We start from the raw sequence: 18,160 nt of genomic DNA, 5'->3' as shown, positions 1-18,160 counted from the left end.
GTAATGTAAATGTTTGAAGATTAATATCTCTTAAAAATTATACAAAGTTAATATTCCAAAAGTACATATCAAGATGAATCACAAGATCTTACATGATTTGTTCTTACTATACCCATGTAATCACAAACGATAGTCAAACATAAATTTGAGAATAGTGTAAAAAAAGCTCAAAGTGTAACCATTAAAAAGAAATGGAAGGAGTATATAAGTAACCAATTTAAGGTGAAAAGTTATTCTTTGTTCACAAGTTACTCATTTTCACTTAAAAATGACTCATTTTGACTTTAAAAAGTAAACTGTTTTGGCTATAAATCTCATAATCAATTTATTGTTCACCCCGTGTACACAATACTAAATGTTAATTAAAGATATCTATACTAATATATTAAAAGGCGTGCGTAAACCAGAAACTGTGCCACGTGGCGCTCTCCCTAGGGAGTTTTAGTTCATGTAATGAATGTACAATAAAAAAAATAGAAATTGCATAGTATAGGATTTGATCCCATGACCTCAAGTTCATGAACTAAAGTTTTGACCACTAGACCAAGTTGTATTTAGTGCTATCATATCAAAGTACAATATTAATAAATGAAATTTTTCTTACCCGGGGCATAGCCCGGGCCTAATAACTAGTTAGTGATACAAAACGTGCATTGACAAACATGAAAAGTGGAAACCGAAAAACTTTTACGAAACAATGGGAGTATGTACAACTGTTTTAAAATAGTTACATTTCTTAATTTTTCTTTAATTTAACTACGTTTCATATTCCTAATTATTGGTTTTACTACCAATAAATGGATTAGTCCACGTATAGACAGGGCCTACGTATAGCTTTTTCCCATTTTTGTAATTTGCGTTCTCATGCCCGAAGAAACCCTCGCAATTGATTAGGAGAAGCGAGAAAGATGGATTGTTGTGCATCTCCACTTTCATTTTCGCGGGATTTTAGGCTGCAAGTCCATTTCCGATTTTCATTTCTTTTTCACTCCTGGATGTCTTGCTTTCCTCAAATATTGCACTCATAACTCAATTTTTCCTTTTACATATATAATTTCTTCCAATTCTCTTCAAATTCTCTTCAACAAGCTCCAAATTACTAGATTAGAAACTTGTGGCCAGCATTATTGCATTTTGAGATAAGTAATCAACCAATTTCAACCAAATAATGTAAGATTATTGTCCCTAAAATTCAAAAATTATAAATAAAATCGAATATATTAAATCCTACTACCAAAATATAAAAAGGAAAATAAATGGAGCATAATCTAGGCCCGAAAACTAATTGCCATTTTTTTTTTTTTTTTTAGAGATTGCTGTTAAAAAACCTAAAGATAAAAAGTCATTTTTAATCCATGATCCATCCCCATCAACAAACAAAAACGACATAGAAACCAAAAAAAAATTTAACAAAAGGACAAATTAAAGAAAGAGAAAAAAAAAATGTATGGTACATTGAGGAGCCAAAACGAGGAAAAACAAAATCAGTTAACAGAAAAAACCCCGCTAATTGGGCAACAACGCCACCTTTATCCACGCTTCTTCCTTCCCACGCGCTCTTTCTACGCCCCACCCTCCGTCGCCCTAAAAATGGCTTCCGCCGTATCTGCCGCCCCTCTTCGCTCCATCTACCTCGGTGTCGACGTCGGCACCGGCAGTGCTCGCGCAGGTCCTTTTCTCTCTCCTAAATACGACGTCGTTTCTTTACGCATTCGTAATTGATTGCTTCCTTGTTTTCGTATATTGATTATATTTCTTTCTTTTGTGTTTTCCGTTGTGTTTGACTTTTATACGATCATCACTGTTTTATTGTACTAAATTTGTTAATTTGTGAATATATTGTTTTTTATGTTTGCGGTGTTTATGAAAGAAGAACAATTGTTGTTGTTGTTAATTGTAGTGCCTTAACTGTTATTTTGTGAAGCTTAGTGTGCTTCATTGATGGTCTCTCTCTGCTTTGTGTTTGTAACAATGAAAATTGATAAGAAATGAGTAAAGATGTAGTAGTAGTAGTAGTAGAGTGAGTGACTTGAAATAGATGATATAGTTTCCAAGGAAAATTAATTTAGTGACAGCAATATTAGCTGCACTGCAACCATTGATGCGAGCTCGACACTGTTTAGGAAAATAAACACAATTTTGGCAAATTTATGCAACCAATGTCATAGGGAGCTCTGAAATTTAGATGGAAAAGTGATATTTGGTAGGGATTTAGTTAATCATAATATCTTTTTACTTATTTATAAAACCATTTAGGGCCTGGAGTTTTTAAATTTTTTTCCTAACTACTTTACTCGATGAAAAAGAAGGAAACATTCACACTTAACCAGTTTTTGGGGTTTATATGGTGGAACACAAGATGTGAATTTTTCCTCCCTTTTTGTTCTTTAAGACTGGGAACTGGAAGTACCATATGTGGGGGATTCTTTAATTTTTATGGACTATCAGTATTTTAGGGTATTCATAGTGTTTCTGATTGAATAGCAAAAATTATACGAGCTCTAAATGCTACTTTTCCGTTGAAATTTTCAGACCTTCAATGTGTTAATTGTTATTGACTGATTAAAGTTGCTAAGTTCAGTGCCAAGTTTTTGTTAGTGGTTGCAGTCCAGCCGAACGTTCATGTCATTACTCATTAGATATAATTCCCCAATTTTCAGTTACATTCATACAATCATACCCTTTGAACATCGATATTGTAAGGATTTCAATTGTGTGACCCTTGGTCAGGGTGTTACTTTTGCTACTGAAGCGAGTAACTTTAGGTGGATAATATCAATCAAGTATTAGGGATATACTTCAATTCCGCATCGGTAGGCTAATTGAAAACCATACACTTATATTTGGTTAGAAGGATTGGTATTATGTGAATATAATACAAAATTTTATGCTAGTCAAGGGAGTTGAGACCCAGACAATAGATCGAAATATGGAAATATTAACAAATCGCAGCCTCGATGAAAAAGTCATACAACTCCGAGAAATCACCCCTGAGCTGTGCAAATAGTACAAATCTCTTAAATCTATCTGTTATTTCTTTAATAGCATTTTGGATGTCTTTGAGGAGTGAAGCTAAAATATGACTTCGGTTTGATGTCTAAAATGTTTCTTGACTATTCCTCATGCTTAGCTTTTGGACATGCAAATCGAAGAATGGGATTTTTTGTGGTCTGCTGAATAGGTTAGAATTTGGTAACTAGTAATGTTTCTAGTAAAGAACGAGAGATTAAAGTTTTCCATTTCCAAACATAAGAAGGCCTTTAAATTTTAGTGATCGCCTTGATAGACACCTTTGCTGGAAAGTTTAAGTGGACATTTTTTTTCCTTTCCTTAATTTGCTCGCTATCATTTTGGTTTGCAAGTTGAATGAGTTTGGTGATGTTAGGTTGAAAATAAAAATTGCTGTGTATGTGTCACAAAATTGGAAAGATCATTAATGGGAAGAAGAGTAATCACGATGCTATATATGTGTCCATACTTCTGATGAAAAGTTTTGCCTTTTGTTATTTCTATTAACTATAGGAAGTAAAGCAAGGTTTCTTTCTCGATTGTGATGTCATGCTGTAGTCTGGTTTTTCTGCCTGGCCTGGCTCGGCTCTAACACATTTGTGCTTATACAGGTTTATTTGATGATAAAGGGAAGCTTCTAGGTTTCGGTAGCTGTGCCATACAAATTTGGAAGGAGGCTAATTGTATTGAGGTGAGAAAGACATATTTTAACTTCTAAGGACGTCATCTTTAAACTTCTAGTAAAAACAATGCTATCTTTTAACTTTTAGTGAAAAATGCCATCTTTATTCCTCTTTATTTATATATTTTAGATGGTTTTTCTGTGCTACAAAAAAGTTATGTAAGGTTTTATTATTATTATTGGTTATCATAGGTTCTATCTTCCTTTAATGAAACTTTTTTGTTGGCATTTTATTTTCGTACTTTTCAACCAGCAATCTTCTACCGATATCTGGCATGCTGTCTGTTCAGCTGTGAAATCAGCATGCGCTCTTGCTAATGTTGATGGAAAAGAAGTAGCAGGGATTGGGTTTGCAGCAACATGTTCCCTTGGTGCGTAAAATATCTTGCTCTCCTTGTTAGTCCTGGAAAAAAGAATTTCAGGCTCCACACTTGTTTAGATTTCCATTATTGACTAAATTTAAGATTGAACCTGTCTCTTTTCTGCAGTGGCGGTGGATGCTGATGGGTCCCCGGTAACAGTTTCCTGGAGTGGTGATTCAAGAAGAAATGTTATTGTGTGGATGGACCATAGAGCTGTAAATCAATCTGAAAGAATCAACGCTTCCAACTCACCTGTATTGCAATACTGTGGGGGATCTCTTTCGCCTGAGATGGAGCCACCAAAGGTACCTGTTTATTCAATAGTTTCACATTGTTCTGCAGTATCTTTCATGTTTGACCAATAGATTTGTGGAACTTTGTGATGCTCAAAATCTTATGCGGGGTTTGAGAAATGAGAAGTGGCTTGTGAGATTCCATATCTACTAGTTGTGGGCCCAGAAAATTTCCCAAGTTATATGATAAGGCAAAAGGATGTATTGTTTGGGGTTGACATTTTGTCAAAAGTAGCAGCCGTAGCTTTGTGGTGGGATGAGGACTTGCACATTGAGGACTTAAAAGTTCGAGACCTCTTGCAAATACTTGTGACATGGTACCATGTAAGCATTTGAAAGGAAGGGGGGTGACATGCGGTGGGCTACAATTCTTGCCCACGGCTTTTAACAACAACCTATAGAACTCTGATGGGATCCCAAGTATATGCTACGTACTTGTTATTTTTTCACAAACTATTTGTGTAGTCTCTTCCCACTCATTATTGATTGCTAGAGTGTGTAATGTACTGGTTATCATTCCAAAAAACATTGGTCTGGGTTTGGTTTCTGCCTATTGGTCAAATGTGCATATCTTTCCTCTCTCAACATGAAGCGAAGTGTATGATATTGTCCAAAGTTTCAAAAAAAAGCTGAACAAAGAAAGACCATGCAAGTTACCTATGGAGGTCAATGAGCTTTTTACAATATTTCCTCTGGCAGAGTGGGGCTAAAAATTCTTCTGGCACTAATTGGCTGAGACTACTGCAAAATTCCCTTGGTCTTTAAGCACCTATTATTGAGCAAGCGGATCAAGGCACATTGTCAGTTGAAGAATATACTAAAACATCAAGCTTCTATAGCTAGAGCTTGAGGGTGCTGGTGGACCGACGAGCTCTTGATGAGATCAACCTGTAGTTATTAAAGGCATAGCACCAACAAAAAAAATCAGAAATAACATAATTAAGTGATTTGAGGAGGTGTGGACTGGGGGGATAAAATAAACAATAGTTACGTACATATTGATTGATTGGGAGGATTAGGATGGAAAAGAAAGGAAAGGAAAACAAATGTTTGGTTTTCAAAATCATATGGGATTTTAGAGGAAGGGAAAGGAAGTGATGGGACAAGAAATTAATAAAATCTTCACCTTCATCTCTACCCCAAATCGGAGGAATTTGGGAGGAAAGAGAAGTTTAAAATAGAAGCTGTCAGCATCTTTTATTATCCCCTTTCTGTCTTGGCTTTGTTAAATGTAACCAACCATTGGATTCTTTATATATTCTTCCCCAAACAATGGAAAAATTAATTGCTTTGTCTTTTATTCCCTTTCTTTCTTTTCCCTTCGCTTCCTTTACCTTTCTTTCCTGTACAGTAATTAGGTTGCAAGAGGTGGAAGTTTTGAGAGAAAGGTGCCAGAGTCCCTTAAAAGATCATGGTTACATTATATTGAGATTGTATAAAGTGCAAATATCTCTACCATCCTGTTAAGATCAGGGCTGTAGAACATGTTTTGACACTTGAGCGTGTGAACCAATAAAAATTTCCTTGAATTGTTAAGATTCCTGCTTTAGATATCTTCTAGGCCAAGCTTGCTTCGAAGGCGGATTTCAGCTAGAATTGTATTAAAATGCTCTTCCCCTCAAATGCATTTATATGTATGAGTTGTGGATTACATGGTACATTATGTTTAGATGTGTTTCTATGCAGCTTCTGTGGGTAAAGGAAAACCTCAAGGAGTCCTGGTCAATGGCATTTCGGTGGATGGACTTAAGTGACTGGCTATCATATAGGTACTTGGTTGCCTTGCTCTTGTATCAATCTGTTATAACATTCTGCTTAACACTAAGTTGGAATATCTTTCTAGGGCAACTGGTGATGATACAAGGAGCCTATGCACCACCGTTTGCAAGTGGACGTATCTTGGTCATGCACACCTAGAGCAATTAACTGAGAACATTTCCCGTGATATGGAAGCATGTGGTTGGGATGATGACTTTTGGGAGGAGATTGGCTTAGGTGATTTAATCGACGGACATCATGCGAAGATTGGTATAATCAATGCTATTGTTTTGTTTGCTGAATTTCTTTATGATACTTCTAAACCCTTTTTTTATAAAGCTTATTAAGTATCAACTCAATATTCCTTAGTCTGGAACAGCTTATGCTCACTTGACACTGACAGTATTATTTGTGTTAAATAGTGCACATTGGTCTTTGAGCAGTAATCTTAAAAGTTCTAGTTTAAAATTCAAGCAATATGCGTGGCTTATTACTGTAAAGATTTCTAAAGGAATTTTGGAGAATTTTTCTATGTTAGTTTCAACAGTAAACTTAATAGAAACCAAGTGCAATTTAAACTAATCACTGCTGTGTTCAATGGTGCAAGTGATCTCCATCTGTGTGCCAGACCCTATTTGTCACTCTTAATTTTGCCTTTCTGTTTTTGTAAAGATTATGTTTACTAACTAGGATCCTTTCAACTTGGAGAATGAGATTTACATATTCTAAATGTTGAAAGAATGGTTATCTTCCTGTCCAAACCTTCCTTTGTACTCCATATATTCATCAAAGTTGAGGTGATCATTAACAGAGTCATTCAAGGACTTTCTGAAATGTGCATCATATTGATGTTCATTCATTTACCTATGTTGAAGGCTTGCTTGGCATCTCTAAAGTTCTATTGTTCCATTTTATGAGATAGGCATATTCATATTCTGAATATTATTTGCACTTAAGAATTGTATGATTTTACCCTTTTCATTTCTTATGCTTTTGAAATTTGCGATTCATTTTATGAACATCGTTTTGCTCTTTGGCTTTTTGACAGGCCGAAGTGTAGCTTTCCCTGGGCATCCTTTGGGCTCTGGTCTAACACCAGCTGCTGCAAAGGCAAGAAATTCTATACTGAAGCATTCACATTGATTTCAAGTGCCGCTTCCTTGAGGTCCATCCAACATAGTATAAAGCTATTTTTTTTTTTTGGTGGGCTTGGGAGGGAATTTTACATGCAAATTGTAGATAAATGCTGTTGCCTTACCCTTTTCAGGAATTTTGTCTTTCAGGAACTAGGCTTGGAGGCGGGCATTCCAGTAGGAACATCTTTAATTGATGCCCATGCTGGTGGGGTTGGGGTCATGGAAAGTGTGCCAGCATCTGATATTAAATGCGAGGGTATGTAAATTTTGCTTCTCTGACAAATATGTCAGTTCGCATACTATGCTTTGTCTGACACAAGATTTACATTTTTTCAGCTGATGAGATTGAAGGTATCTGCCATCGTATGGTCTTGGTTTGTGGAACATCTACTTGTCATATGGCTGTATCTCGAACAAAGTTGTTCATTCCAGGGGTCTGGGGGCCATTTTGGTCTGGTACACTTTTCACCATGTTCTTTTCAGTTTTTCCCCTACTACTAAGTGTTGAAACTTGAACCCGTCTAGTAGTAGGTTATTTTCCTGCTGTTGAAGCTAGTGTGTTCCTGCTCATGTAATTATTGCTTTACAGAATCAAAATATTCTTTGTTTTGTTATATTAACATATTCTTAAAAAAAAGTTCTCAAGTGAAGTATAAACAGTATACAGAACAAGATTGTATCTTTGGTGTAAAAGACTTATTAATGCTTCAAATAGTTGCCTTCTCATCTTCTATCTGAAAAATGGAGAGATGACTCCGCATTATCTTTTTACATGTTCAGCAATGGTACCTCAATATTGGCTTACGGAGGGTGGCCAAAGTGCCACTGGGGCACTATTAGATCATATAATCGAGAACCATGTAGCTTCTCCTCACTTGGCTAATCGTGCTGCTTCTCAGGGTATGATGTTGGTTATTTGATCTTGGCTTAATCACCGACTACATCTACAAGTTCATCTTCAGTGATTGGCTTGGTTTATGTGATTTTTCAGGGACCACAGTGTTTGCACTTTTGAACAAGATGTTAGAATCAATGATGCAGGAGCTGAATTCTCCATTTCTTGCTGTTCTGACTAAGGATTTGCATGTCCTTCCTGACTTTCATGGAAATAGGTATATCAGATCTCAATTTTATGTCATTAATTTCAAATCTTTTAATTATAGAATTTCAAACATTAAATTTGGCAAATGGCTCAGATCTCCAACTGCAGATCCCAATGCAAAAGGGATGGTCAGTGGTCTTACACTTAGCTCAAGTGAAAAGGAACTTGCTCTACTATATCTTGCTACTGTGCAAGGTATTGCATATGGCACACGCCACATCATTGAGCAATGCAATGCCAATGGCCACAAAGTAAGTATGCAATTTCTCCATTGTTTAACATTGTAAAATGAGGGGCCTTCATTTTTAATTTGAATTTAATATAATTTATAGTTCTTCCAACTGATAATCCTACATTACTGCTATCAGACTACTTCCATGGAGCTAAAAACATGCGTTCTTAAATGAACTTCATATCACTTTATATACCCATTTTCCACTGTATGGACTATGGAGCATTCTTGTTAAATAAATTTGAGGAATCTTCTGCTTAATATCCTCAAGCAGAACAGCTGTGCTTGTGCAAGCAGTATGCTTACCACTCTCTATTCCACACTGACATTTTGAGACGATGTCTTGTAAAGAAGTCATCCTTTAAAAATTGTTTCTTCTTTTTTTGATATATATTTATTTTTCTGAGTTGCTTTAACAAAAAAAATGCTCTACATTCATAGGTACGTACATAATACAAACACACAAACACATATACATGCATGACTCATAACAACTGTGCCTTGTACTTTAAAATTCCACTAAGCTGGCTGGTATTCTTTCTTAATACTGTAATCTCTAATTTTTGGATTATCTGTAGTTCTATACTCATAAAACCTTTTCTCCAGATCTTCATGCCATTTATCTCCACTTATATAGGCTTCTGATGAACAACGTTGCAGACTATGCATGGAAACTTGTGTACATCATCATATAGATAAAAGTTGTGATTTTAAAAAGAATTAAGTGTATGGGAAGCTCTCAACGAGTATATTACTTGAAATGGAGGAAATTATGCTTAAAATATGCCAACTGATATAGTAGAGCCTAATTTTCTCGAGGTCTTGAGGGTTCATTACTTGAGTTATCAGGCTCAGCAAGCTGAGTAGAGGGGATTAATGGCCCTCCTAGTGCGCATACTGCTGATGGCAGTGAATGTGCCAGATAAAAATCGTAAATGTTTATAATTTTCCCCCAAGGACGTGAAATAAGGTTTCCCTTGATGTGATAAGTAGGAAGATGAAAGTTCCAAGCCACTCCCTTTTGGTTTCTTTGTTGTCATGACTACAATTCTATCTGTCTGCTAAGACCAATTTTACATAAGCTAGAAATATATCATTTTAGATAAGCTAGAAATAAATCACAGTATCTCTGTTATCTTTGAGCATATATTGCAAACTTCATAGTTCATATAGGTTGATTAAGGCATTCTCATTGCTACTCTTAGCCTCTATCTTGAGGATTGTGCTTTGTATGTCAAAGAGTATAGAGGAATTTGGTTGAACCTTTTGTCTTTTTCTATGTAAACTTTGGCACTTATTCTTTCACAGAATCCATTTGTCAGGTTTCGACCTGTAGAAACGCTTGCTTTGCTTTCTTAATCTTTACTTTAAAGATCGTGCTATGATCCTGATTCTGTCCTTTTTCATTGTTACAGATAGACACCATTCTTGCTTGCGGTGGACTAGCAAAGAACCCTTTGTACATACAAGAGCATGCAGATATTACTGGTTTGTTCCTAAGTATCCTTTTCTACCCTCCCTCCCAAGTTGGGCAACATGGAGTTGCAATGTCTGTGCAGTTTAACTTGGCGACCCCCTATAATATTCTTTTTTAACATTGTCTGGAAAATTTAGGAGATTTAGCTATTTTATCCTTCTATTTTATTCTTAATGGTTGACCTGCTTGATTTGGTACAAGCCTTGTGGTTACAAGATAAGTCTTTTCAGCTACTTTATGATCATAGGTATTGCTGTTGTCTACTCTTTGTCTAAATACATTGATCGTACCATCTTTACGTTCTGCTATGACTTGCCTTGTGCCTTTTCCTTTCACCCCTTCCCTCAAAAGAGGAAGTTAGAGATGAAAAGTAAAATCACTAACATCATCATCTTTATATATGTTATAAAACAGATTATATTCCTTCTTTTCCTTCTTTTTTTTAATCGATGTGCCTCGATGATGATTGAATCTTAATGTGATGTTGATTATTCTCGACAGTTACATGAATTGCATCAAGACACCTAAATATTTGGACCTTGTACTCTTTTAATTATATGTAAATGAGTTGTACACCTCTTACTGTTTGTTTCTCACACAGGATACCCGGTAATTCTTCCACGAGAAAATGAGTCTGTACTATTGGGTGCTGCTATTCTTGGTGCTGTTGCAGCAAAAAAATATCCCAGCCTTCACGAGGCGATGAAGGCGCTGAATGCAGCAGGCGAGGTAGGAAATCTTGTACCTTGTTTTGGAAAGTTTAAGAAAGATAAGAAAATGAAACTCTTGCAGTCTGTTACTCTGTTACAGTAAATTGCTATCTGATTTTCAAGAACATGGTTCTTTACCCAAACAGTCCCACCAAATCATAAAGAGATGATGGGGAAGGTGACACTTCTTTTTTATGTAAGCTGCTTGAAACGGGATAAGCTTGTGTAAGCTGCCTAAAACATTCTCTTTTAATCTACATGCTTTCCTTTTTGGTCCTTTTTCTTAATTTGCACAATTTGTTTTTTCTATTTTGGGTAACATGTCTAATCTACTTTCTCCTCTTTGTACACCCATATGGTCCACTTTAATTTAGTGACCCAGCTTAACATTTTTCTCCACCTTTTTAGATTTTCTCGCTTTTTCCATTTCTCTCACTTTTGTATGTCCTCGGTTTTTTCCCAAAATGCAGTATCATTTTTATGATTACAACTTGATCTTACAACGGGAGTATTATTGTTATAAGAAAGGCCAGCATAGACTTGTTGCTTTTTCATCTCTCTTGTCCCTTGTTTTTGTCAACCATATGCAGTGAGATACTTATGTTAAACCAAGACTGACTAAAATTTTATTCTGAATGCTATGGGCTATGTGAATGTATCATGCATGTTATCCATGTACAATGAACTTTTTATTCTTGTTTCTACATTTTGTACCTTGTATCAAAATTTTACGTGTATCATTCTTTGTTTGGCCACTGTTGATCATTGAATATTGTAGGTTGTTTATCCATCGAAAGATCCCAATGTGAAGAAGTACCACGATGCCAAGTATAAAATTTTTCGCGACCTTTATGAAAAACAACTTTCATATCGATCAATCATGGCTGAGGCTTTGGCTTAGGCAGCATGTTAGGAGTATCTTTCTATCTCCCAGACGAGGATGCTGAAGCGCCTTCGATTAGCAGTTTTTGTTACCTGCTCTCAGACACTTGAATGTCAGAGAGGACTTTCTACCATTGAAGTTGTATATATATTTTTCTTTTCCCTATTCTCCCTTCGATGTTTTGCATAAATCATTTTGTTTAATTTCTGAAATTCCTTTCGCGGTGTTCGTTATGTGGTTCAATCATGGTCTTTTGTCTTCTTTGATGTTGGCTCGAGCCTAGATATGTCCTCCGTTTTCTTATACTTGAGTCATTTCCCTATTATTAAAGTTTTCAATATCGTACACTTCACATCCTTAATCCTATGGAAAATCATCTTTGTAAAACCCCACAAGTGAAGTCATCATCGCACAATGTGTTAGCAAAAGTATGTGATCCTCTAATGTGGTTTGCCAAGAGGAGTATCAAGTAGGTATGATTATGAATGATGCAAGTGTTATACCACTAGTTGTCTAAATGCCGGCTTGTTGAGAATTTGTTGAATTGTACAAGTGCACTTTGTCCAAACTGCGTAATTGGCATTTCTACTGGTTTAATCACTCGATTATTAGATGCACATGATGCAAGTTGATTATTTCTTACCTATTAGTGTGGATTTGGTTTTCCCTTGGACAACCAGTTGGTTTCGCCAGTATATATATTCAGGTTCACTCTGATACTTCTGATGACGAGCTGATCTCATATTGTTAATCTTTTTATCCTTTCTTCTCTTATCGTTCTTTTCGTTTTGATGGTTGTCACTGTTTCATTCTTTTAACATTGATCATCGCCTTCAACTTGCAATGACTTTTGAGTTGAATGTGAGCTCTATATGTGCAGCAAGCATTGATCATGGGTACGAGTACGAGTACGACTGTTTATCACTCTCTCTCTCACTTGTTTGGCTTGGAAAGAAGTGTTATTATTAATATGCAATGTACTTTAATGCAGTTAATTATGCAGAGAATTTGATGTAATTGAAGTGATATGGGATCTTAATTCTTTTCTATAGAAGCTGACGACATATAACATTTTTCTAAGGGGAGGATTGGCATAGTAGGGAGTTTATGTATTGGTTATTCTTATCTTGGGCTTGGCCTATGTGTTCAGTTAAAGAATTTTTTTTGATCCATATAAACCATGAAGATGGTATAAAGTACAAAGAAGGTGCGGGAGATTTTATGACAAATTCAGCACTTCCATATATATATTTAACTTGAAGCTGATGTTTGGCCACTGGCCAGTTGCAGTTTCCAGTGTGTTTTTTCTTCTATTTATTATGATGAGGTGTGTGTAGAATGTTCAATATGTTATACTTTTGATCTTTGGATTCATTTTGTTCAAGAAACCAGACCAAAAACCTTTCCCTATGATCTTTGGGGAAACCCAAATCTGATCCACAAATAAGTAGCTATATTTTATACTTTTGGTCATGGATTCATTTTGTTAAAGAAAAAACTCAAACAAAACATATAATTTATGCATCACTAAACGCTACTCGAAAAGCTATAAATTGTAGGTTTTGACAAATACTACTTTTATCACTAAAGCTACTTACACCAATATCTTACCAATACTACTAATTTTTTTAGGAAAAATTGATTTTATCAGTCCCAACTATGAGCGCCCTGACAAAAACAGTCCCAACTATTGTTTTTTATTGTTCAGTCCCAACTTTAGAGGGTATTTTACAATACCAGTCCCAGCAGGTTTCTAACTTGCTGTAGCAGGTAAACTTGCCAAAAAAACAATTCCCTTTTTTTTTCTATCTTCTTCTTCCTCTTTCCTCTCTCCTCTCTCCTCCTGCTCCCCCCACCCCCTAACAACCCCAGCCCCCAGCCCCCAGCCCACCACCCCACCACCAACCCCGACCCCACCAGCCGCCTCCCTCGAAACCACCAACACCGGTCCACCAGCTCCCTCCTCTACAGCACCACCCCTCCCCCACCCCCGCAGTCCCCTCCCCTGCAACTGCCGCACCCCCCGGAGCCCCCTCCCCTTCCCCTACAACTACCGCAGCACTCCCACCCCCTCTCCCCACCCCTCGCAACCCCCTCCCCTTCTTCTGCAACCGCCGCACAACCCCCTCCCCTTCCCCCGCAAATGCCGCTAACCCCCTCCCCTCCCCTTCCCCCGCAAACACCGCTAAACCCCCTCCCTTTCCCCCGCAAACGCCGCTAAACCCTCTCCCCTTCCATTCCCCCGCAAACGTCGCAAACACCCTCTGAAATGCCAAAAAAAACCGATTGTGCGCGAAGGGACGGGGAGGGGAGGGGGGTTACGCGACGGCGGGGAAGGGGAGGGGCGGCGCGTCTGGCGGGGAGGGGGAGGGGGTGCTGGGGTTGGGGTTGTTAGGGGTGGTGGGTTAGGGGGAGAGAGAGGGGTTAGAGCAGGGGAGGGGAGGTGGCAAGGGAGGGGGAAGGGGAGGAAGGAGAGAGAGAAAGATGAGTTAAAACGGTAAAAAAAAAAAAGTAAAAATTGTTGAAAAAAAATTGACCTCTTCAACCGGTTACTGGTTAACCTGGACCGTTATTGTAAAATACCCCCAAAAGTTGGGACTGAACAATAATAAATTAAAGTTGGGACTGTTTTTATCAGGGCGCCCATAATTGAGACTGATAAAATCAATTTTTCCATTTTTTTAATAAATGTTTTGACCGAGTCAAAACATTATAAACTACTTAAAAAACTTGTGTGAACAAGCTCTTATCCCGATGTAATCAAAAGGTTAATTTATTTTGAGCAAAACACTCAACGGTTGACTTATTCTTGATAAAAAATTTCAAATGTATAATGTAAACTTGAGTTAAAGAAGAATGGGTTGTGTACGGGAAGTTTTAAGTTTTTTATAGGAATTGCAAAGACAACCAGAGTAATTAGAGAAGAAAAATCATTAAATTTTAGAGAGTAATTTCGAATTATTGTACATAGGTAATTGTTGAGGGATTAATGGAAGAGAGAGAAATAATTGTACTAATATATGAAGGAAGATTGAACGGCGCTGCGCTGCCGTCCAAACTTAAAGAAATATAAATTGGGCTCAGTGATTTAGGGCTCCAAAAGTATGAGGCCCTGTGCTAGCTGGCCCTGCCTTCTTGTTGCATAAGAGCATTGCCACTCATTATTTTGTCATGAAAACATATTATGATGGGTAGGTAATCTAAAAATCCATCGCCTGACATTTTATGATTTTTGTTTGACTTATTATGGGTCATTTGACGATCAATTGTAAATTGGATCATAATATAATTAAATTTATGGAACAATATATAATTTAAAATTTGTAATCGAAATATCTTAAAAAAATACAAAGTAAAACAAAATAAAAAAAATCAACAATGGTCATAATATTTGAAAATTTATAAATAGACATACTTTTTGCTATATTTTTAACAATTTTCCAAAGTTATTTATTCTCTTTTTAAATTTGGTGCCTTGAGTTTTTATTTTGGAATGATGTTATTTTTGTAGTTATGATATGAGTGGAGTGTATTTATCAAAATGGATCATGAAACACAATAAACTTTTATAAAATAAGAGAGAAAGTTGATACGAAAGAGAGATATTATTTTATTTTTTTTATTGTTATTGGTGATTATGCCTTTTCATTTTCTTTGTCTTTGGTCCCTCTTTTTCACTAAAAATAAATAAATAATATGTGGGTTGGAATTTGAGCTTGTAGAAAGTGACTAAACTAGGTATGATAATGGGCGGGTCTGGGACCCAGATCTTAGACCCGTTTATTTTTTATAGATCTGTTGGTTCTAGATTTTTCAAACCTATATCCAAAATTTGTTGGGTCTAGCTGGTTCACAGGTCCTAACTAGGTCCTAAATGGGTACTTCTTAGTTTTAAGTTTTCATCATATTTTTTTAATATATGTAATTAAAAAATTTCGCCTAATAGATATAGGTCCTACATCGATGGTTAGAGCATTATCAAAACAACATTTAAAAAATTAACTCATAAAATTTTAAAATGTTACAACTTACAAAGTTACACGTCTTAGATAGAGTTACAACACTAGTGAAGGGAGGTGGCTCATGGGGTTTACCAAGTCTATTTATGCTAGAGAAGCCTTAGATGCCGAGTTGAAGGGATTCAGGAGGGGTTAGCCATCGCCCCTTAATCATGGTATTCAAAAATTGGTGATCTTCTCGGATTGTAAAGCTGCCACTACACTCCTTGACCAGGAAACAACCCAAATTAATATTTATGCGAATGTGTTACGAATGTGCAGGGGACTATATATACGCGAATCATTTGAGCAGATCAAGATTATGAATTGTAGCAGGGAGCTCAACAAGGTGGCGAATCTTTTAGCTAAAAACTGTAGGAAGAATGAAGACCAGAGGAGATGTAAGAATGAAGACCAGAGGAGATCGAAATCTCACAGTGATGACGTCGTCCTATAGGCCGATTCAAATTCTACGAACCACTGATTACCAGGACATCAACATCAAATGGACTATTGAGGCAATCCGATCTACCCCCGGCTTATTTTGTCAGTTTACTCGAGTGGGACCATCACAGCTTCATGCGGCAAAACAACTGGCTGATTGGTGTCGACAACACAAGATGGACTTTGGGTAAACAACACAGGGTGCGGCCTTTTAGGCTTTGTCTTTTTATGTTCAGTTTTTCTTCCTTTGTGTTTGGTTCTCTCTTTGTTCTTGTATTTTCTCTCGTTGTCAAAAAAAAAAAAAAAAGACTTATCTAGATGAATGTATTAGTAGCCCGGAGGTGGCTAGTGATTTAAACTCTTCTGTAACTCTTAATTAATTGTTATCTATGCATTCCACTTTGACCCCCAAAAAAAAAAAAATCACAACTCATAAAATTTTAGAGTTCTAAAAAAAATGTAACTGGGTCTAGCATATGTGGACCCAGACTCGGACTCATGCTCTCTGGAACCCAAATCCGACCCGGACCATTGGGTCTAAGATTTCTGGACCCAAACCCTTATAAATGGGTCGGATCTGAATTGGATCGAAGACATTAAGACCATTGCCATCTCTAGACCAAATCCATTTTGAAGATATATGAATTCTGAAGGGCATTAATGCATTATGTCTCGCCGTTGGCCTCTTGGCCTTGGGTCGGTTGGAGTGGTCGCCATTCCAATGAATTATTTGTTCTATCACCATCGCCACGAAAGGTTGTTAATTAATGGAAAATAAATGTGCAAAATGCCATCCAATGAATTATTTGTTCTATCACCATTGCCACGAAAGGTTGTTAATGGAAAATAGACGGCAATGGACGAGAATCATGCACTCTTTTGGAAGTTGATTAGAAATTAGAGGAACGGAGTTGACAGGTTGCAAAATAATTAAAGAAAGTTGAAAAGGAGAGAGAATCAGAGAAAGAAAAAAAGGGGGAAGTAATGAAGATTTTCAATCTTGCTTGCCGTGCCATTTAAGCAAACTTTTGTTTTTGGTGAAAGACAGTAAATTGAACAGTTGATACAAAAGATAAAAAACAATTGGCCTCCAAAATCTGAGGCCCTCGTAATAATTTAGGGGTGAAATTTCGATGTGCGGTTTGGATTAATGTCTAATCCAATCTGATTCGAATAAAATTTGGATTTCAATTTTTCAATCCGGATCCAGACCAATTAGAGTTTGAATCCGATCCAATCCAATCCAAATTTTCATACTCTATACTGGCTCCGATCCGAAAATCCGATTTTTTAAAACTCCAGTTTCTCGATGAAATGAATTAAGCACAACAACAACCTAGTAAAATTAGGAAATGAGGAATTAAGTGCAAGTGGTGTTTTAGGGGAAGGGTTGAAGTGCTATGTGTATTGGGCTATAGAGTAGTTTTTTTATAATAAAAAAAATCAGTTAAGCACTTAAACCCAATCCAGATACATAATACAAGGCATAATATATTACCATGTGGTTATATTGAATTTTTGGATCCAATTACCCTCAATCCAATCCGATCCGAAAATCCAATTTTTCAAAAAATCTCAATCCAAATCCAATCCGAACACAACTCGAATCCGATCCGAATTAGTAATTCGGATTGGATTGGATTGGATTTTATCCGAATAACTTTCACTCCTACTCATAATTTCCAGGCATGTGCTACTGGGCTACTTACACAACCTTGTACTCGTTTTTGATTAGGAATAACAAATATAACAAGGATAGTTGGTGAATAGTAGTAATTATGCAGGTGTAAAAACGGAAGAAATATATATAGATACAATCTAAAGTCTTTGTTAATCGCATAATTAAAGCTTAGGATACCAAGGACTCTTCGAAATGTTATAGCTTACTATCTTCCACACGGGAGACCAAGATTTAAAACTTGATAGAAGCATAATTTCAATAGGGAGTTTGAGGTGCTTGTTGGCCCTTTGAGTGAATGTCTTGTGCAAGAGCAACAAAGAGAAAATTCTTCTTACATGACATTCTCGATAGGAGACCTCTAAAAAAATTAAAGCTCAGGATCCAATGTATACA

General features: G+C 36.6%; 1 protein-coding gene across 2 annotated transcripts; it reads left to right on the top strand.

The window, feature by feature from the left end:
- The first annotated feature begins 1,384 nt into the window (after positions 1–1,384).
- LOC104902424 (uncharacterized) lies at positions 1,385–12,957 on the top strand. 2 transcript variants are annotated; one of them, XR_791376.4, is made up of 16 exons: positions 1,385–1,669; positions 3,621–3,700; positions 3,945–4,062; positions 4,180–4,358; positions 6,033–6,115; positions 6,190–6,374; positions 7,153–7,214; positions 7,388–7,496; positions 7,577–7,696; positions 8,021–8,140; positions 8,232–8,352; positions 8,437–8,593; positions 9,990–10,062; positions 10,653–10,780; positions 11,540–11,718; positions 12,525–12,957. XR_791376.4 is itself a non-coding variant. In XM_010690201.4 (15 exons), exons 1-15 carry the CDS (start codon positions 1,444–1,446, stop codon positions 11,660–11,662), a joined length of 1,884 nt encoding a protein of 627 aa, XP_010688503.1. In that variant the 5' UTR covers positions 1,386–1,443; the 3' UTR covers positions 11,663–11,930. The 2 variants fall into 2 exon arrangements, 1 of the variants encoding a protein (XP_010688503.1); XM_010690201.4 differs by lacking the exon at positions 12,525–12,957 and having other exon boundaries at positions 1,386–1,669; positions 11,540–11,930.
- Positions 12,958–18,160: the final 5,203 nt, after the last annotated feature.

Source organism: Beta vulgaris, chromosome 8 (genome assembly GCF_026745355.1).
Source record: "Beta vulgaris subsp. vulgaris cultivar EL10 chromosome 8, EL10.2, whole genome shotgun sequence".
NCBI classification, from domain to species: domain Eukaryota; kingdom Viridiplantae; phylum Streptophyta; class Magnoliopsida; order Caryophyllales; family Amaranthaceae; genus Beta; species Beta vulgaris.
The sequence above is the reverse complement of the archived record's forward strand: the minus strand, read 5'-3'. Positions and strand labels throughout refer to the sequence as shown.

Excerpts from the sequence above, each read along its gene's own strand:
- LOC104902424 (XM_010690201.4), top strand. The coding sequence starts at position 1,444 with ATGTATGGTACATTGAGGAGCCAAAACGAGGAAAAACAAAATCAGTTA. Across the intron at positions 4,359-6,032 it reads CTGAGATGGAGCCACCAAAG|CTTCTGTGGGTAAAGGAAAA; the intron begins GTACCTGTTTAT and ends GTTTCTATGCAG. Across the intron at positions 6,116-6,189 it reads AGTGACTGGCTATCATATAG|GGCAACTGGTGATGATACAA; the intron begins GTACTTGGTTGC and ends ATATCTTTCTAG.